Below are 20465 nucleotides of genomic sequence, written 5' to 3'. Positions count from 1 at the left end.
TGTGTGCCACCATAGCCAGGCCTTCTTAGATACTTAAGTTATTCTAAAAACCCAGAAGTGCAAATAACCCCACAAGAAACATAGTACCATGATGATTAGAGTTATCTAGTGATAACCTAATATCTATTTAAAATATGTTATTACTCTTAAATTTTCAAAGGTCAAGACCCTCAGGCCCAAGTTTTCTGGTGAATTTACCTTCTCGCAAATAGAGTAATCAAACTTTACATAATGTTGATTCAAAGGAAGTATTTGGTATAACTGTAGGAGGCATTTAGTTGGGTCGATGATTTAACACTTCACAATTAAAGTAATAGTATTTCGGGTTTTTGGCAATGAAAAATAACAATTGTTAATACTATCAGTACTCCATGTAATCCATTAAGTTTTTACCTTCTGTGGCACCTATACCCAATATAAGCAATATTTAATCAAAATAGCAAGCTATGAACGTTAAGAAACTTTTCATAAAACTATAAAAAAGGCCCATAGTTGGATTTGGATGTATGATGGTTTTTATTTACAACTTTATTGGCAAAAAAGGGGAGAACTTTAAACAGCTTTTTAGTACAGGGTACTGCAGCTGACCCTGTCAGTTGACCAAGTCCTATTCTCAGAGTCCGTCAATTGTCCAGATGTACAATACTGACTCTGCGTATGCAGTTTCCTTTATCAAGTACAGTGCTCACCTTTCAGGCAGTCTTTAAAACATATAAATACAAAGGAAAGGAAACCACTCATTAAAAACAGCATCAAACGGATAAGTGTAAATTTGTTGTTCCTGGAAATTACACATGCCCAACAAAAACCAAAAAGCTGGAAAAGCAGTTACACTTCCTACGTGAGTGGACAGTTACAACAACAATCATCTTCTGTAGTGCCGGTTTTTATTATCAACTACTCTGAACTTATGAGATGCAGTCAAGTCAGAAGAGAAGACGCAGGGACAGTGTCCTGCAGAGCCGTCACGGGGAAACGAGCATCCTGTTGATTCTAGGTGGCAACATCACTGACGTGAATTTCAATTCATGTTCATCATACTGGGCTGACCTAATTGTCTTCCTTGCCTTGTTTGGTGTCATTCTTCTAAATCAAGCGTGTTTAGCTCTTCTTCTAGCTCATCCAGATCTTCCCCAGTGAAGAGATTTTCATCCACTGGAACAGCGTCGATGGACCCGTTCTCTTGTCCTCCCCCCGTGCTGTCCTCATCCAGATCACTTCTCTCACCGTTTTCAGCGCGACCCCCAGAAGCTTCACTTAGTTTATTCTCTAACAACAAGAACAAGCCTGAAGTCAGTAAGGTCTAGAAATAGGAGACAACAGTACATACCAACTCAACGCTTTTCCTCTCTTAGAATTCCTCCCATGAAATTCCTGCAGCAGGGTGGGTCCTTTTCTGAGCTTATCTGAACCAACTATCTGTGTCCACTATGAAATCCTGTTTTCGCCCTTATTTCAGGGCAAGATGAATCTTTAAGTCGGCTTCTTAAATGACTTGGTAATTCCGTTCTCAAATAGTCAACTCCCAAATACATTTTTGTTAGACTAAAAAATTACAATAACAAAGCAGAATGCCTATGAGCAGTTACTCAACCCGGTCAGAGGGGGCTGGACATGTCACCCAGGAGCAGAGGCTTTAGTGCCACACGTGTTCTGAGGATGCTGATGCCACATGCGGCTCCAGCATCCCCAAGATGCTGCCTCTTCTTGTTCAAAGTCAACATTCATGTAATGACAGCTTTTAATAGCCTTGCTTAACTCCAGTTAAACATTTCTGACGACACGGTTGTGGGTACTTCTGTCACCAAATCACACTCTCACACTAAATCATTACTTATACTTCCAGGTCTTGTTCTTTTCCCTGTCATTTTTATTTTTTCTCCTCTACTAAAGCCTTTTTCTTTGACACACATATTCTTATTTTCCACATCCTACAGTGCCCTTCCTTCACTGTGAGCACGGTGCTTTGGGCGTCTGGCCTTTCCTCACTCGTCCTATCTGTGTACTGTCCTACCACCTTATTCCAGGAACCCTTTGCCTAACAGCAACTAACTACTTGTAATTCTACCTTTTTTTCCTCTTCTGACACATGTGTCTGTTAATCTCTCACTGAAGTGCTCAGTGTTTTGTCAGCACTTCTTTCTGCCTGCCCTGTAACACTGCTGTGTGCAGTGTGTTCTAGATTGTTTTTTATGCACTCTGCTGAGCTCATTCATCCTGACACTAACGCAGATGGTTTTCAGCCTGCTTTTGTCTACAAATAGTTGTACAGAATTCTAGAGTAACACTCAAAAGCTACATCTCTATACTTGTTTTTGTTCTTCTAAGAAGTTTAGTCAACGGTTTCAATATCCACAAACCATTTTTCTACAGCTTCTGCTACGTTTTATATTTTGCGAAACGTTGACACTTACAGTCTGGACCCTCCACACAGCTGGCTGCCCCCTCTAATAGCGCCCAGTGCTTTGGAGCGCTGAGAAGGCCGCACACTCACCGTCTGTCTGAGGCACATGGCCGCACACTCACCGTCTCTGTCTGAGGCTGAGAAGGCCGCACACTCACCGTCCCTGTCTGAGGCACATGGCCGCACACTCACCGTCCCTGTCTGAGGCACATGGCCGCACACTCACCGTCTCTGTCTGAGGCTGAGAAGGCCGCACACTCACCGTCCCTGTCTGAGGCACATGGCCGCACACTCACCGTCCCTGTCTGAGGCACATGCCGTGCTAAATCTTTCCAGACTGGCCACAGTGATTCCCGTCTCCTCCACATCTCTTGGGATGTACAGGCTCACGTCTATGTCATTCACACCCACAGAATCGTCGACCTTTAATACAGAGAAAGCAAAATTGTTATAAATAAGGTTCCTCAGCCGGGCGTGGTGGCGCACAAGCCGGGCGTGGTGGCGCACACCTTTAATCCCAGCACTCGGGAGGCAGAGGCAGGCGGATCGCTGTGAGTTCGAGGCCAGCCTGGTCTACAAAGTGAGTCCAGGACAGTCAAGGCTACACAGAGAAACCCTGTCTTGAAAAACCAAAAAACAAAACAAAACAAAAAAAAAGGTTCCTCAATTCACTTTTAATCTAACACATCTTCAGGAAACAAAATTATTAGTAATACCAAGTGAAAGCAAATGACTAACTACCATTTGAAAACTCATTTTTCTCCACTTAAACTTTTAGAGAAAAGACGAAAAAAAGAATAATATAATTGAAGTTTCCTTATTTTTTTTACTGTTTCTGCAGAACGAAATTTTTAACAAACAAAAAATTAATTTACTGCACCAAGCACTGTCCTAAATCCTATAAAGAAAGCAACCCTATAAATAGATGTCAATGAATTCACTTATTTCTCAGAAGCAGCCTGGATTAGGAATTACTTAAGATGTGTGTCTTGCAGGTAAGAGTGGAAGTCTAGAGAAAGCTGCTTATTGATGGAAATAGGACCTAGCCCTGCCCTGGTATGTTGTTTTGACCATATTTCTGTTTTCTCTACGCCCACCCCCATTAAAATAAACACGTGAGGTCAAGGCTTCCACTTACCTCATCACCTCCTGTTCCCTGAATGTAGCGGGTGTCGTCCGCTTCCTCATCGTCATCATTGACCAGCTCAGGGCGAAACTCAAAGACCTCACGACCACTGATCTATTCAGGCACACAAACAGGGGAAAAGCTGACGCTCACCTCAGACATATTGCATAAATGAAAGAAGATGGAAGGACCCTCAGTGTGAGAGCTTGGCACATACCACCAGTGCTTTCCCCGCTTTGAAGTCAGCTTTCCGCCTCTCCATGTCTTGTTCAAGTTTATCAATCTTTTCTTGTCTTTTCCTTTTCTTCCATGCAAGGAAAGACTCTAGAGTGATTTTGGTAACATTTGGACCCAGGGCGGAACGCTGCAAGTGAGAGTTTTAAAGTCACTTGTTGTTGTTTGGCAGCATTCTTCCTTTTAATACAGGTAATTCTTTGCCTATGGTCACTCTAAAACAGTAAGTGGACTAGATTATGGTAGTTTCACTTTGCATGGCAAGGAGTGAAACACACACACACTTAACATTTTGAGTAGGTCTGTCATGAATAACTTGGTAAAATTAATATTAAATAAAAATCATCACAATAAATCCATGTTTAACTTGTGGTGTTACAGATGAGAAAAAACAAACAAACAAACAAACAAAAACCCACAAAAATATCCCCTGCATATCTCAGGGGTAGTAAGTAACAAATGGGTTGAAAGTAAGTATATACCAGACATCCAGTGCTGAAAGCTTTATACATATACCCCCCACGTTGATCTCAACAAATAGGCAGAGGATGAGAGGACGCTTATCAGGAGTGAACAGCTAGCAAGTGGTGGAACTAGGAAAAACAGTCTCAGGCGTTCTTGGCCCTAACGCCCACACTCTATTTCTGTATCCTGTGTGACATACAAACATGGCCATTTAATGAGCACATACAATCTTACTCTTAGTCCCCCATGAGCACACTGAAGCCAACAGTGCTAATCTAGTATTCCCTAGCCTCGCACCCCCAACTCACATCATAAGCCATCTGCTCTGCTGGGCTGCAGAAGAGCAGCTCAAGCGCTTTAGTGAGACAGCGTCTCTTTTAACTGGCTAAATCAAACAGCTGAAACCCAGAGGAAGGGCTTCCTGCCACACACATAGAATATGCTATAAAGAGAAAAGGACACCAAGGAAAGAGCCTAAAAGTCTTATCAACATATAGCATAAATAAGCATTTAAAATAACGCCATGAGCTGGGAGTGGTGGCCCATGCCTTTGGCAGGCAGATTGCTGTGAGTTCAAGGACAGCCTGGCCTCCAAGAGAGCGCAGGACAGCCAGAGCTAACACAGAGAAACCCTGCCTCGAAAAACCAAAACCAACCAACCAAACAAACAATATGTTCGGCTAATGTATACGGTAAAATTTACATGTAACACACTCAAGAGAAATTAAAGTACAGTAATTTTAGGAAAAGAACATGATATTATTTTCCCTTTTAGAATATGCTATTGCCCCCAAGTGGTAAATATTAGTATTCACAAAATAATTAAAAATAGCTTTTGAAAGAAAAGATATTTCTTACCTCTCTTTCAATTAGATCTTCTAATGAAATCTCATCTTCTTTCTCTTCTTTCTTTTTGTCTTTTTTTAGCACAAATCCAGGAGGAAGTGCGTGTCGATACATGCAATTGTCCCCACCTCCAGGACACACCCAAAACCAGCCATACTTGTTATTTTCAATAGCTTCAAGGAAATGTCTGCACACCTATAGAGACAACATTATTCAAAAGTGGTAGTGCAGTGAAAATCCATCTCACGTAGGCATATGGAACAAGTATTAATACTCACATCCTGAGGCTAACAAACGTACAAAGCAAACAAACCTATACATAAAAATGTTTGAAAATACTTCTAATACAGAGATAGCCAGGCATGGTGGTTACATCTTTGTAATCCCAGCCCTCAGGAAACTGAAGCAAGGAGAATTATTGAAGAGTTCAAAGCCAGCCTGGGCTACAGTGTGAGACTCCATCTCCCAAAACAAACCAGGGGCCAGAAAGATGGCTCAGTGGTTAACGTCAACAGGCTTACAACTGTTGTAACCAGGGGATGTGAAGTGGTTCTGGCCTCTACAGGCATGTGTAGTCATGTGCACACACCATACACATACTACACATAATTAAAATCAAACAACGTACCGAAATGCCAAAATCCCCAAAGGCTCTAAACTGGATCTAATAATTTACAGTTAGTATCAGTTAGCCTTTGTAAATATAACCCAAAGTCTGAGGTCTAACCTCTAGTACTTCAATGAAAAATAAAGAAAATAAAAGACAAATCCCACGCAATTATAATATAAGCCCTACTGGGATTACTTGACTAAACAGGCACTCTGTCCATGAGTCATAAGGGTACAAAGTTCAAAAGGAACACAACACAAAGAACAGGGATCCCTCAAACACCAATGGGTCCAAAGTACAGCCATGCTGGTCAGGCAATAACCCTCACCAGTGTCCGCCCCTCTTCCCAAAGGTGTGCTTATGAACCACAGGTTATCTGAGTCTCCGAGCAGAGCAGGCCCTCACCAGACGTGTGCTCAGGATACAGATATATGGCTGCTGAGGAATAATCTGATTTTTCAAAGGAAGATTTCTCAGAACATTAGAGATACTACCTACCAAAAATCACATTTTGGAATTCATACATAAAAATATTTTTGTAATTAAAAAAAACTTCCACAGTATTAAAATCAAACAATTTATTAAGTGTGTTGGCTTAACGGGACTACTTCCATCACTACTGACAAGAAAGAAGATTCTTATCTAAGTATATATTGTGTTCATCCTACTTTTTTGAGACAGAGTCTATGTATGTACTGGGCGTGCATCGATCTTGCAATTGGCCTACTGGCATTACAGTACACGCTATCATGTCCAGCTATGCTCACCCATAGCTGACGAAGTAGAATTACTCCAGAAAATTGCATTAGGAGACATTAGTCATGCAGTTTTAGACCAATTTTGTTAAAAATACCTAATTAAAAACAAAATAATGTGTGAACTCCAAAACTAAAGCTTGATATTGATGAAATGTGATTTTCTAATACTCAGCAAGCCAGGAGAAAAGATCAATACCTTGCCACACAATTCTCCCTAATAATAAATGCCACACCAACTCAATTCAAGAAAAGGAAGAACATACTATTTGAGTTTTTGGTTTTTTCTTTTCCGCCTCACCGTGCTTCTTGTTTACTACTTCCTCCAGCTTTTTCTCATCCCAATTATCCATGGTATCTAAATAAAGACACAACAAGCTTTAAAAAAAAAAAAAAACCAAAAAACTGCTCCTACAAATTAGGCCTCTAAACAGGCAGGAACCCTCCACTCCACCGTAAGGTTTATAATATAACAACTGTTTCTGAAACAGCAAAGACAGGCAGACACAGAACTGCCAACCATCCACCCAAGTTCCCAGGGCAGCACAGGAGTGCAGAAAGAGACAAATCTAAATTACATCACTGTATTCCAAACAACGTTTAAACTTGTGGAAAACCCCAACGATTTTTTTGCAAGTAATACTATCAATACTGTACTAATGTTAGTAAGTATCTTAGTAAGAAACCAAAAAAGGGACTTATTTTTAAGCTTTAAGAGAGAAAAGGAAATACCTTTCTCAAGCTCTTCGTCTCTTGCATCGATGTAAACACTTCGTTTTTCACATTTTCTTTCCAAAGTGAGGTCATGAGAAAATTTACATTTATCTCCTTTAGTGCACTGCCCTTGTTTGAAGAATGCACACACCACAGACTTGGGATCTGCACCTGTGTCAAATGGGAAGTAACAGGTCTGTACTTAAGGCAGGTAACCTATTTTTGGGTCTCCCTTCCTGCTGCAGGGTACTGGTTGTCACTCTTCTCAATATCTGGGATATAATCACGTTTAACTTATTATTTTCCTTTTACTAATGTGCTAGAAAGTATAACTTACAGGTGTTTGGTTAGATATTTCTTTTATATCCATTTTTTTTTTTAAATTCTTACCAAATAAATGGCAGAAGTAGAAAACTAAAGACAGGTAATTCTATAGTTCTTTGGCTGTGGACTCAGTGAGACAGCAGACATAGAACATGAATGGAAGGATGTTGCCCAAATATGTCTATGACTTATAACTTATAAAACCACAGCTTTGCTGTGGCTCCTAAGGCCCACCCCCCACTCCACCTCATCAATACACTAAGAACAAAATTCCGGAAAACAAAACAATCAACTTGTTTTTATCTAAGACAAGGACTTGGTGTTTAACTTTGGTGGCCTTGAGCTCACTGAGATCTGCATGCCTCGACCTCCTGAGTGTTAGGACTGAAAGCACATGATCACCATGCCAGGAACACATCAAATAAAAACTTAAGCCGGATGTGGTGGCACATGCCTTTAATCCTAGCACTCAGGAGGCAGAGGCAGGTGGATTGCTGTGAGTTGTTAGCCAGCCTGGTCTACAAAGCGAGTCCAGGACAGGCAAGGCTACACAGAGAAGCCCTGTCTCGAAAAACAAAACAACAACCAAAAAAACTTTAAAAAAAAAAAAAGTGTTAAGTATTTTATATGTGTGAGTGCTTGCCTGAATGCACATATGTACACCACATGTGTAATGGGTGCTGGAGGTGCCCAGAGCACTGGATCCCCTGAAACCCGAGTTATGAATGCCTGTGATCCACCAGCTGTAGCTTCTGTGACCTGAGCAAGAGCTGTCACTCCAGCTCCGTACAAATCAAGTTTCAAACATGAATTATATGTCATAAAAATAGCACTTCCGCCATTTAAATTTTACCTTTACTTATTTTCTGTGCAGCAACTACAGGTTTGAACAACTCATTTAGTTCTTGTAGTTCTTTCTTCTTGTCATCTTTCTTCAATTTCTTTTCAGCTTCACTTTGTGCTACCTACATTTCCAAGTTAAAAACATAAATCTGATTGCTTACAAAACTGTTTTCACTATACGGTAACTACTAAGGTAACAAAGGCATCTGCATATTGACATGTATGAAGTCTTTACATGAAGTGGCTAACACATTAGTTATTGTGGTTAAACTATTAAAATTGGTAAGCCTTGTAACAAATTATTTCTTGTCCTATAAGGTACCATACTGAATTAAAACACATCCAAATCTTATGGTTTATAAAGTTCACACCAAAAACATTTATTAAACACTTAACCCTGGCATTTAGCAAATAGTTCTCAATTGAAGTATTTTTTCCAATGACAACAACGTGCTCTCCAGAAACGAGTGCATCTGGACCTAAGATGAAAACATTTTGACATGTTCAGTGACACAACAGCAGTTAGTTAACTACCACAAGCTATAGTGCCCTTGTTGAAAAATACTAACTTCATCAGTGTAGGAGATAAAAGAAGACACAACACAGCCATAGTTCTAGGGTATGCTTTACATCCCTAACATGATTAGTGCACTCATATTCATCAGAACATTTATGCCTCAGCCCGTGTTAGAAGACAGAGTACACGATGCTTATTTAAGGAAGCTCAGAATAATGTGGGAAGACATACATACAATTACAATACAATATACACAGTATTCTGAAAACAAAGAATGCCTATATGCTTAGAAAATTAGACTGAACTAATAACTTATAAAGGAGCTCTTCTGGAACAGGAAAGGAATATATAAAGAAACCGCCACTGTAAAGACAAAGGTCCAGACAGCACCGAGACATGGAAACACCAATGACAAGTTTAGATTCTATCCGTAGCTGATAGACTATAACTTAGTGGTTTAAAGTAACCAGATCAGATTTCATTTGGGTGGCAACTCTAAGGAGTATATACTAGCAAGCAATCCAAAAAGAAAAGCAGACACTCCTGCAATTGTAGGTAGGAAAGCACTAGTGTTTCAAACAGATATTAATTAGTTCAAAAGAGCATTTTAGAAAGCAGAACTAAAGGACTCTGGCCATAACAGAGGAGAAAGAGAAGTCTGGGATTAGCATATGCACAGTAAGTGCTGTTGAAAAAGACAGGGAACACAGGAAGAACAGGTTTCAGGGCAGGAGGTGGGGATGAGCTCAGTTTTGGACATACTAGCATGAAATGCTTAAGGGGATCTGGGTGGAGCTGTTCAAAGGTAGCTGCGATGGACATGATACTGACTGCACTGCAACTAGACAAGGTCTAGTCTGAGATAAAACACAATCTACTCTGTTAAAGAGACTAAGAAACAGCAGAAAGAAAAACAGATCAGTAAGAAGAGAATGTGCTCAAAGAGCAACAAAACAAACCCGGAGAGGAATGAGCCAACGCCACAACTAAGCCATGGCAGGTTCTGACTTCAACTACACACTGGAAACGTATAAAAAACAAACACGATTCCCCTTTCTTTTAAATAAAAGTAGTCCTTTCAGCACTGAGGGAGGTGGAGGCAGGCAGATCACTGTGAGTTGGAGGACAGCATGGCCTACAGAGAGAGTCCAGGACAGCCAAGGCTATACAGAGAAACCCTAAACAAACAAAAAATAAAAGTAGTCTTTGCTGAATAGGCTCATCACATACATACCATCTATAAGAACATCCTGGAGACCCATAAACCACTTGAGATATTCGAAGCTAGTTATCAACTACAAAGGGGCTGCAGAGATGGCTCAACAGTTCAGAGCACCGACTACTCTTCTAGAGGCCCCAGGGTTCAAATCCCAGCACCCACAAAGGCAGCTCACAACTGACTGTAACTCCAAGATACACAAACATACATACAGGCAACACACCAATGCACATAAAATGAAAATAATTGTTAAAAAAAAACTATTGGCTGGGCGTGGTGGCACACACCTTTAATCCCAGCACTCGGGAGGCAGGGGCAAGAGATTGCTGTGAGTTCGAGGCCAGTCTGGTCTACAAAGTAAATCCAAGAGAGCCAAGGCTACACAGAGGAACCCTGCCAGGGGGGTGGGAATGAGGCAGGGTAAGAACATTATCACACACACATCAGAAAAAAAAGAAAAAAAGAAAAAAGAAAAAGAAAGAAACTAACTGTGACATGGTGCGCAGGCCGCTCAGTACTAAGAGGTCTTCTGGCCTATGAGGTTGGGAGTTAAAATGCTAGGGCCCCTAGTCACAGAGTTGGAGCAGAGGCCCTGCCCTGCTTCCCTGGCATGCTTCTCTAGGCTCGTAGGTGAAGGGGCAGCACAACACTCTCTCCATGGAGACAGGAATGGGGGGGGGGGGCTTCACCTGCCCTGAGAGCTGTTTTGGGGGCTGTGGTGCACAGGTCTAAATGGCCACAGCCTCTGAGAAAGATGTCTGGGAAACACCTGAGAGTAGTGTCACCTTCCACAGCACACACCCAGGGAGCAACCCCAGGCCCAGGTCTACAAACAGGACCGCTGCTCAGCTTCACCGTAACATGCAGTAATTAGATTCTATGTCAGGGTTACAGTAGTTAACCAAGAAAGAATAAAAAATATAATACGGAATGCAGTGACACAGTAAGTAGGATCACTGTCAAGAATTAAGGAAAAGTCATTTAAAAAAGGAGAGAGAGAGAGAGAGAGAGAGAGAGAGAATCCTATCTGTAAAGTCTTATGGGATGAAAGATCTGAAAAATCTGAAAACAAAGAGGCTGAAGTTTTTGAACAAGTTACCAATTCTTATGTAAGGACAACTGTCTAAGAAAAAGTAATAAGAAGACACGTTTAGCTGACAGCACATACTTCTGGGTCACTGTAATAAAAGTCAGTGTGACAACAGCACAGACAATAGATGAGCAGGACAAAGGAGAGAGTCCACAAACAGGCCCTAACGTATCAGTACTTATATTCCAGTTCCACATGCTGGACCAAGAAGCTACTCAACTTAAAGGACAACTTACACAGACACATAAAATAACCACAAACTGTGAAAATGAAGCAATCAGCCCAAAATAAAACAAAACCCAAGAAACCTAGAAAATGACGCGTAACAATCCAGTGGAAAGTGAGACATATAAAACTGCAAATTACAGGGAAGAGAAAAAAACCTCTGAAAATTATTGTACAGCAACATAGAAATAAAAGTTATTTGCAATATTAACAAAAGTTTTTCTTTCTTTTTCTTTTTTAAAACATTTGGAAGAAAAAGGCAATCAGCATTTTTGAGTAGCTGGATAGGCAGACAGGTCACAGGACCCAGACGACAACAAGCACACAAGAAGCCTCACTCCACAGTGAGGAGAGCACTGAGGAACCTTAGCATCCAGGACACACAGGAGGAACAACGTGGAGCATTAGTGCACAAGAAGTGCTTATTAAAATTCTAAGTTCAAGGTCAGAGATGGCATAGTAAGTAAGGCATGTGCTGCCAAACCTGAATAACTCAGCTCAGTTATCAGAATCTATACAGTGGAGTGTTGTGGATGTGTACCCACATGCATAAAATATAATAAGTAAAATGTAAAAAGAATTATAAGTTTATTTGTTCTAGAAACAGAAAGTCTGTAGGTAATTTATATTGCTACAAGGGAAATAAAAGATTAAGGGGTCACTTCTGGACAATGAAATAAAATAAGATGTGCACTTTAATACAGTATACACTTATTACAGAAAATGCGTTATATCAAAATGGCTTAGAGAACTGTCCAAGAGGTACTGTTGTGGAAGATATAAGAAGTATAGGGTAAGAGATTACTTCACAATGTACTTACAATACCAGGTGATCTGTGATAAATGCTCTTATATTGTACACCCATCAGAACATAGAACAATAAATCACTTACCTGACGTGGATTCTGTTGACCAAATTTCACTTGATGAGTGACGGCCTTAATAAACTTCTGTTGCTTTGCTCCTTTCTTATTCTTTAGACCAAAAGTTTTGTCCTAAATGACAAAGAACACAGAAAAATCTTGGTAAATTATCATTATTATCTTTCTAATGATATATAAAAACCAATTTTTATTGAGAGGAATAGGAGTCTTAAAAAAAATATTATTTTTATTTTATGTGCTTTGCCTGCATGTAATTCTGTGTGCCACATGTATATAGTGCCTGTAGAGGCCAGAAAAGGGTATTGGATGCCCTGGACCTGGAGTTACAGGTGTTTGTGAGCTGCCATGTGGGTATCAGGAATCAAACCTAGGTCATCCGGAAGTGCAGCCAGTGCTCATAAATGCCAAGCCATCTCTCCAGCCCCCAGATGATATATTCTTTTTGAAAAAAATTTATTTTACATCCTGACTATAGTTCTTCCCTTTTCCTCCCAGCCTTTTCCCCACAAAATATATTCTTTATGTCACAAAAGTATATAAAACATTACGGCCTTATTAGGCAAAAGCAATATATGACTATCTTGGTTAGGGTTTCTATTGCTGTAATACACTATGACCAAAAGCAACTTGGGGAGACAAAGACTGACTTTATCTTAACAGCTGGTAGCCTGTCATCCTAGGGGGCAGGAACTGACGCAGGGGCCATGCAGGAGTGCTTGCTGCCCTCTGGGATGCTTCTCACAGCTTGCTCTATCCGTTCTCTTACAGCACTCACGAGTCATTAGCCGAGAGGTGGCACTGCCCACTGTGACGTGGGCCCTTACACATCAATCATCTATCAGGAAAAGAAGGCCAATCTTGTGAGGGCACAATGAGAATTGAGGTCCTGCTTCCAAAATAACTCTGGCCTATGCCAAGCTGACATAAAAGGAATATGAACATTTTTGCTACTCAAAATATCAACTAGGACTATGCATAATTTAATATCAACCTGAAACTGTCACTGTTACCATTAAATCTGTTTTCAGACACAGTGTGTTTGAGATTATCATTTCTTTTGTTGTTGGTGTTTTTTTTTTGTTTTGTTTTGTTTTTGTTTTTTAAAGACAGGGTTTCTCTGTGTAGTCTTGGCTGTCCTAGACTCACTCTGTAGACCAGGCTGGCCTCGAAGTCAAGAGAACTGCCTGCCTCTGCCTCCTGAGTACTGGGATTAAAGGCGTGCGCCACCACCGCCCGGCTGAGATTATCAGATCTTTGGAACCCGAGGAGCTGTTGTCCTGATACAAGTAGTTCCACAGTCAAAGATGAGGAAAATGCTTTGTGAAGAGCAGTAACCTTCTCTTTTGCAGTGCTTGTAGCAGAACTGAGGGCAAGTGCATATGACGTCATCCCCTCAACTAAGCTGAATCTTGGATTCTTGGTCGTCAATGACAAGGGTAGAACCTTTAGCCCAGGGGATATACATGGAACACTCACACTCAGCTGACCTCAGGACGCACTTCTGCGAACATGTGCTGAAAGCATGAGGTACTGCTGAGGTTATTTTGGAGAATACTGGACAAGAATGTCCCACAAACTTCTAGACTAGTTCCTAAGACAATAACACAAATCTAACCAGAGAGCAGTATTTTAATTAAATTTTGGATTTTATTAGTTGAGTGGAAGCTTCCATTATAGAGGTTATGATTTTTTTCATCAGTGCTTACGGTGATCCTTGGCTCTCTACCTCATATTTAGTAACTATGCTGAACAAAAGCCTTTAGAAGGCATTTCATATATGTAAGGATGTATGCACATAGTTTTAGGGGCTGTATTGAATTGAATGGTATCCCTTGAAAACTCGTATGTACCACTTTAAATGTGACTTTACTAGGAAACAAGTCTTTGTGGATATAATGTTCAAATAAAGTCACCGAGAAAAAGCAACGTGAAGACAGCAGAGGATTAACACAAAGGCAAGCTAAGGAATACCAAAGATTTCTGCATGACATCAGAAACTAGGAAGAAGCCAAGGAAGATTTTTATTCCCTGTGGCCTTCAGAAAGAGGAAATGACTGTGTTGACACTTGGACTTCAGACTTCTACCTTCCAAAATGGCGTGGCTGTGACTATAAACTGTCTGGTAATAGCTTTGGGTAATGTTACAGCAGTGAGAAGAAACTAACACAGCGAGCTCTGCCTCAGCATGAATGAATGGGTGCCATTGCTACCTGACATCTAGTTCACTTATGTAGTTTCATTTCTCTGCAAGGATGTGGCTAGGGCAGCAATAAGCCTGACTGTACGGCAGGCAAAGAGAACAGGAGGTAGATAGTTAGCTTTCAGCTTACTGCACAGATCCTTTCATGGACATTTGCAGGCCCGGTCTGTTTCGTTTGGGGGTGTAGGTGGGAAGGCAGGTCCTACTATGTGGCACAGGATAGCCTTGACATAATTCTCTTGCCTCAGTTCCTTGAGTTTAGATGATAAGCATGTAGCACTGACATCCAGCTTCAGGCTCACATTTAACCACTTTCCCCATAGCCTCTGTGCCTAGTGTGTGAGAAGAGGACACCACACTCCATCCCTCTAATGCACACACACCTGTCTGCTGTGGTAGAGTTGTCTGACTGAGTGGTAGCGAGTGGCTATTCTAACATCTTTAATCCAGTTTTCAGCCTCTCACTTTCTGCACTATGCAATACCTCCTAGTCTTGTTTTCCAGAATTCCACAGAGCAAGTTTACTTCTTCACAAGAGAGCACTCAGTCCTCCCTGCTGTTCTAAACCTGTTAGCAACTCATCCATGAGCTGCCAACCATAACATGTAGAAGCTCAACACTACAGATGACCCAGATTTCAAAAAATACTTTGTATTATTCTTTCTCATTCTCTTGAGTGGTTCACAGAAGGCAAAAAAGTATCTTGAATAAAACTTGAGATCCTCTGAAAAGCAGTTAAATAACAAACACTATAGAAAGAACCATCTGAAACCATAATCTTTCCACCATCTTAATCTCAATACAGTCTCTCAATATTTTTAACAGTAAGAAACTCAAAGATGTTTTGATTATAAAAGGTTACTTCTCACTGGTAAATATTGCTTTATTCATTATTGTGTACTTAAAACTTTGTTTTATTTACCTAAATGTCTACCTCATGCTTTTGTTTTGTCCAGTCAGGATTACCCTGTGTAGCTCCAGCTGTCCTGGAACTAACTCTGTAGACCAGGCTGGCCTTTAACTCAAGTTATCTGCTTGCCTCTGCCTCCTAAATGCTGGGAGTAAAGGTATGCACTGCCATCAATAGGCCTACCTCATTTTTAATAGCCCAGAATGGCATTACAAAATTCTACACACATATTTCACAGCTTATGCAAATGAAGAAAGGAAACACATTTACAAGCTGAAATAGTCTCTTATCAAGCTTTTTGTGAATATTATCCTGTTTTGTACAAAGCTAAGGTAAAATGATTAAGGCTCATGTGACAGGTGGGAAGGCTGCAGCCAAGTATGAAATGCTCTGCTGTGTTTGTACAGTGATGAGCCGTCAGAGTGAAAAGGAGACTGCAGGTCAAACACGAGGGCCAGACTGCATCAGCAGCTGTAAGTGCTGCACCCTATAACCAAGTACAGAGAAGCAGCAAGCCATGAGTAAACAAGACTGAACAGTGAAGCAGGTGCAGACACACAAAGATTTACCAAGACAAAAGGGGCAGGGAAGAAAGGGGGCTTGCAACATAAGAGCAAAGTATTTCCAATAGTAGCTTCTAGGAGAGGTATACAATTCCAGAACTGAAAAGGAAAAACAAAAACCAAATAGACAAAAAACAAACAAACAAACAAAAAACCAAAACAAACAAAAACCCCACACCAAGCTTCCAGCTAACTTCACTGCTTCAGCATGTGGTTAACCCGTTTATCTCATATTTTAAGTGTAGAAACTTTGACATGTTCCTAAGTAGGGAAACTGAGCAACAGGAAAAATGAGTCCAACCTTAACTTTCTGAACTAAAAGATTTGTAACAGTGAGGACCTATACAAAGTGGCTGACTTGAGGTCCTGACTTTGAGTTTAAACCCTGCTTGCATTCAGTATTCTGGGCAACTTGTCTAACCTTTGTGCCTGTTATCTCAACTGCATAATGGGTACTTAACACTTATCTTTCACACATAGATTTCCTCATCTTCAAAATACTAAGAAACTTATGTTTTCCAGAGTCTGGATTAAGTTATAGATGTTTTACCAAAAGCAGCCCCCATTCACAAACGAAGCCTAAGCTGGCCGTGAACTGAGTATGCAGCTGAAGATGACCTTGAACTTGTGATCTTGTTTCTATCTATTACCACGCCCACCTTTTAGCCTGTGGTCCTGGAGAGTAACCCCGGGCTTTGCGTGTACTAAGCAAGCACCCTACCTGAGCTATAGGCCCAGCTACAAAAAGCCTTCTGAACAGCACAAGCTGAAATAACACCAGCACATCTTGAAAGTAGGATGGTTTACAACCTAATTTATCAATAAAGCTTAACCTGAGCTTGTGACAAACCCTTTCCTAAAAGTTGGCATAGATTTGAGAGTGGAAAAGTATTAGGTAGGAAAAGGAGTTTTCAGTGAATCCCAAATTACAAAAAAACTAGAGAAAAACTGACTACATAAGGTTTCAAAAGTTATAGGGAAAGTAGGGTATATTTCAGTGGATGAATACAGAAACCAAACGCAAAGGAACTCAGAACTGGTCTCCACACACCCAACTCCAGACCTAACTCTGACTTTTTTCCCCCAGACTCTCAGGCAATCCAGCTCCTTAAAGATGTTAAAACAAAAACAAAAAATAAAACAAAAAACAAAGCAGGAGAAAGTCAGCACTTGCAGTGTTCCAAGGTAAGTGGGTAAGACTACGTAGGACCACAGGGTAGGCAGAGGCTGACAGCATATAACCCAGTGGTTGTCTCTGAATATGCACCTAATGTATTTTATTGTCTATTTATGAAATAGATACTTTGCAAATGACTAATTTAGCTTTAAGACATCAACTGTGGGTCCCTGAAGAAATTTAACAGCAGCTAGCAGCTCCCTCCATCCTCTTTGCAGGCCTTGGTCCTGTCTGCATACATCAGGATTGACATTTTTCAATGCTACATGTCCCCAGGGGACAAATAGCCTTATCTGCTTGCCCTAAACGCACACCCCCCAAACCTAAGCCACCAATCATACTCGCTTTTCTTTTGTTCTTTAAAACGGTTTTACATTGAAGTCAACGATAGCCTGGAATTCACTGTGCAGGCTACTGTCCTCAAATTGAAATCTTTGTGCCTCAGCTGGGTCCAGGCTCTGCGTTGTCTATGACCAGAGTTTCTGTTGCTTAAAGCTGATCTCAACCTATTATTTTGGCTGTAGGAAAACAAATGTGATAATACTGTTTGGGGGACAATAAGTGAATAGAGAATAAAACTTGGAACTTTCTGGAGTGGGGGGCAGTTCAAGGCACGTAGGCTTCTGTGCAGCCTTGGCTGTTCTGGAACTCTCTTTGCAAACCTTGCTGGCCTGAAACTCAGAGATCCGCCTGTCTCTGCCTCCCAAGTGATGGGATCAAAGGAATGTGCCCCGCCCAGCTTAAAACTATAATACATTCATTTCAAGAAGAAAACAAATACATAGTGAATGTATGACATTTCAGTTTCAAGAAGGAAAAGGAAAGGCAGAAAATAATTTTCTTTTGTTAGAGGACCATGAAAAGAAATATGACTAAGGAGCCACAATATAAATTTATTCTACCATGGCATAGCTCCTTATAAAAGTCATCAAGACATGCTGGGACTTAGAGAAATTATAAACCATACCAAACTAGGCTTAATTCCATTACTCTATTACAGGATACTTTTAATAAGTTAAAGGATGTAGTTATTATTTTTAATACCTTTATTTATTTTCTTTTGCTGTTTTTTGAGGCAAGGTTTCTCTGTGTAACATAGGCCTGGCTGTACGGAAACTTGCTTTGTAGACCAGGCTGGCCTGGAACTCAATAGATTCATCTGCATCTGCCTGAGTGCTAGGACTAAAGGTCTGTGCCATCAGGCCTGCCATTAATGCATTTATCTTTGAAGACATTTTCACTAATGGAAACTAAGTTGATTTTTCTTTACTTTATATACAAAATAAACGAAGCATGAAGCAAAGAAAACTTTCTTGACTAAGACTGTATCACAGTGGAAGAACGCACTCCTACAGTGTGTGAGGCCCTCGGTACAACACCTAGGAAAACAACAAAATCTTGTTACTAGATGAATGATGTCAAAATATGTGCATGTCATTTAGGGTTGATAGGATACTACAAATAACTTTGACTTCCTGTTGTTTTTCAAGACACGGCTTCGGTGCAGCCATGGATGTCCTGGAACTCACTCTGTAGACCAGGCTGGCCTTGAACTCAGGAGATCTGCTTCCTGAGTGACCCATGTCACCACTGCCAGGCAACAAAAATTAAAAAACAGACAAAAACCTTTAGTGTTATTAATTAAAACTAAAGCTCCATATTGCCCAAAATATATTCCAAGTTGTTACATAACATTTATTTTTGAATGTAAGTTTTACGCTCTTACGGTCTATGTTCTGATGGTTCAATCTCAGTAGCTTGTAAATAAAATGGTATCTCTGAATGTCCTTTGTTGGCCCAACACCGAACAGTCGTTGGATTATTATTCTGAGAGATTTAAGTCTCCCAAATCCTGTTTTTTCTCAGATGTAAAGGTGACCGATATTTTTCTATTTTAAAGTTTGTATCCCCTCAGACAAGAGTTTCTCTGCGTAGCCCTGGCTTCCCTGGCACTCAGAGAACCATCTGCTGGGGTTAAAGGTATGCACCACCACTGCCCGACAATTATTTTGCTTTCAAATATTTGGCTATGGCAGTTCTACTTGAGAGATGTAACAGCCAGGATTGTTAGATGTCTTCACATTGATTTTATTTCAATTAAATCAGCCAGCTTTCCATACAATCTGACAAAGCACTCATTAGGGCTGTCCAAGAGAACCCTGGGGATTCTCACTGGTATCTCTCAAGGTTGTAACAATCAAATGGTGAAATAAAATCATAAACAAAAATCTCATTTCAACACCAAAACATTCATTCTGGCATTTTAATAAGAATGAAATGTAGTAAAGACTACGTTTTATTCAGACATGTTTTGCTGCAAAATATAGTCATAGCTTTTGCCAACTACACCCAAATCTATGAGGTACCATGTATTTTTAAATATGAGGATTAGTGGGGGGGGGACATCTTTATTGAATGTGAAATATGGTTAGTTAAGGAAACTAACATATACAATCATTGTAAACCTGCCGAGGGGCAGTTAAGAATATCAACACGTTGCCTCACTCAGTGAAAGCCTACAGGTTTAATGCACTAGAAGAAGCCCTCGTGTTTGTGTGTGTGTGTGTGTGTATGCAAACTGGGAGCACTGTATTCAACACAGGTAGTGACACAGCCTACACATTTAATTCAGACTAAATGTATGAACAGAGCATTATGTACAAGATTGCTGGGCTCTGCTTTGCAGGAAGCCTCTGTTCTTGACCAGAAAGTTTCCAGATGGACCAAAAACCAAAAAATAACTCAAGTAAACCACCACCACCAAAAAAACAAGTGATAATTTGCTGGCTCTTGAGAATTAGCAGCGCTACGTCTCACTGATAAAGAAATAAAAAAGGCCTTCGGTCTGTCAGGAGAGGCCGTCCCGAGCGACGCCTAGGAACGGCTGAAAACTCGTGAGCGGGCCGGGGGTCACCGGGCGGCCGAGTGGGCGCGGCGGGCGCGTGGGTGGGGACGCGGCGAGCGCCCGGGGGGACGACGCAGCGGCCTCCGTCCGGCGGCGAGCGGCGGCGAGCGCCCCCCGGGCCAGGGCCCACCCGGCCGGGGCGCCGACACGTGGCCCCGGGAGCCGCTGCCCCGCGCGGAGGGGGAAGGGTACGCACCTCGATGATCTTCTCCTTCTTCTTCTGCTCCGCCTTCTTGCTGCCCCCGGCCTGAGCCTGTTTCTTGGGGGGCATCGCGGAGGCGGGGTGGTGGGGGGCACCGGGCCGACTGCGGCGCAGATGGCTACCGTCCGGGCGTCCGGCTGCGCGGCGGGAGCAGGAAGACCCGGCCGCCGCCGCAGCGCACGGAAAGCGACTCGCTCATTCGCCGCCCGGATGCGGCCTTTGCGACAGCACGGCGCCGCACTGCATTGTGGG

The 20465-nt window shown here is 41.4% G+C and overlaps 1 protein-coding gene across 1 annotated transcript; it reads right to left on the bottom strand.

The window, feature by feature from the left end:
• Positions 1-497: 497 nt before the first annotated feature.
• Positions 498-20457, bottom strand: ZC3H15 (zinc finger CCCH-type containing 15). The gene is made up of 10 exons (XM_084800187.1): positions 20208-20457; positions 12266-12367; positions 8332-8443; positions 7173-7325; positions 6707-6798; positions 5088-5270; positions 3748-3894; positions 3543-3644; positions 2701-2827; positions 498-1269 (listed from the first exon to the last, which is right to left on the bottom strand). Exons 1-10 carry the CDS (start codon positions 20280-20282, stop codon positions 1079-1081), a joined length of 1284 nt encoding a protein of 427 aa, XP_084656313.1. The 5' UTR covers positions 20283-20457; the 3' UTR covers positions 498-1078.
• Between the last annotated feature and the right edge of the window lie 8 nt (positions 20458-20465).

The sequence above is a fragment of the Acomys minous genome (assembly GCF_964271855.1).
Source record: "Acomys minous genome assembly, chromosome: 10".
Classification (NCBI taxonomy): Eukaryota; Metazoa; Chordata; class Mammalia; order Rodentia; family Muridae; genus Acomys; species Acomys minous.
Note: the sequence above shows the minus strand (reverse complement) of the source record. Positions and strands in the feature narration are given on the sequence as shown.

Excerpts from the sequence above, each read along its gene's own strand:
- ZC3H15 (XM_084800187.1), bottom strand. The coding sequence starts at position 20,282 with ATGCCCCCCAAGAAACAGGCTCAGGCCGGGGGCAGCAAGAAGGCGGAG. Across the intron at positions 5,271-6,706 it reads AAAAACCAAAAACTCAAATA|GTGTGCAGACATTTCCTTGA; the intron begins GTATGTTCTTCC and ends TTGTCTCTATAG. Across the intron at positions 3,895-5,087 it reads AAGATCTAATTGAAAGAGAG|CGTTCCGCCCTGGGTCCAAA; the intron begins GTAAGAAATATC and ends TCTCACTTGCAG.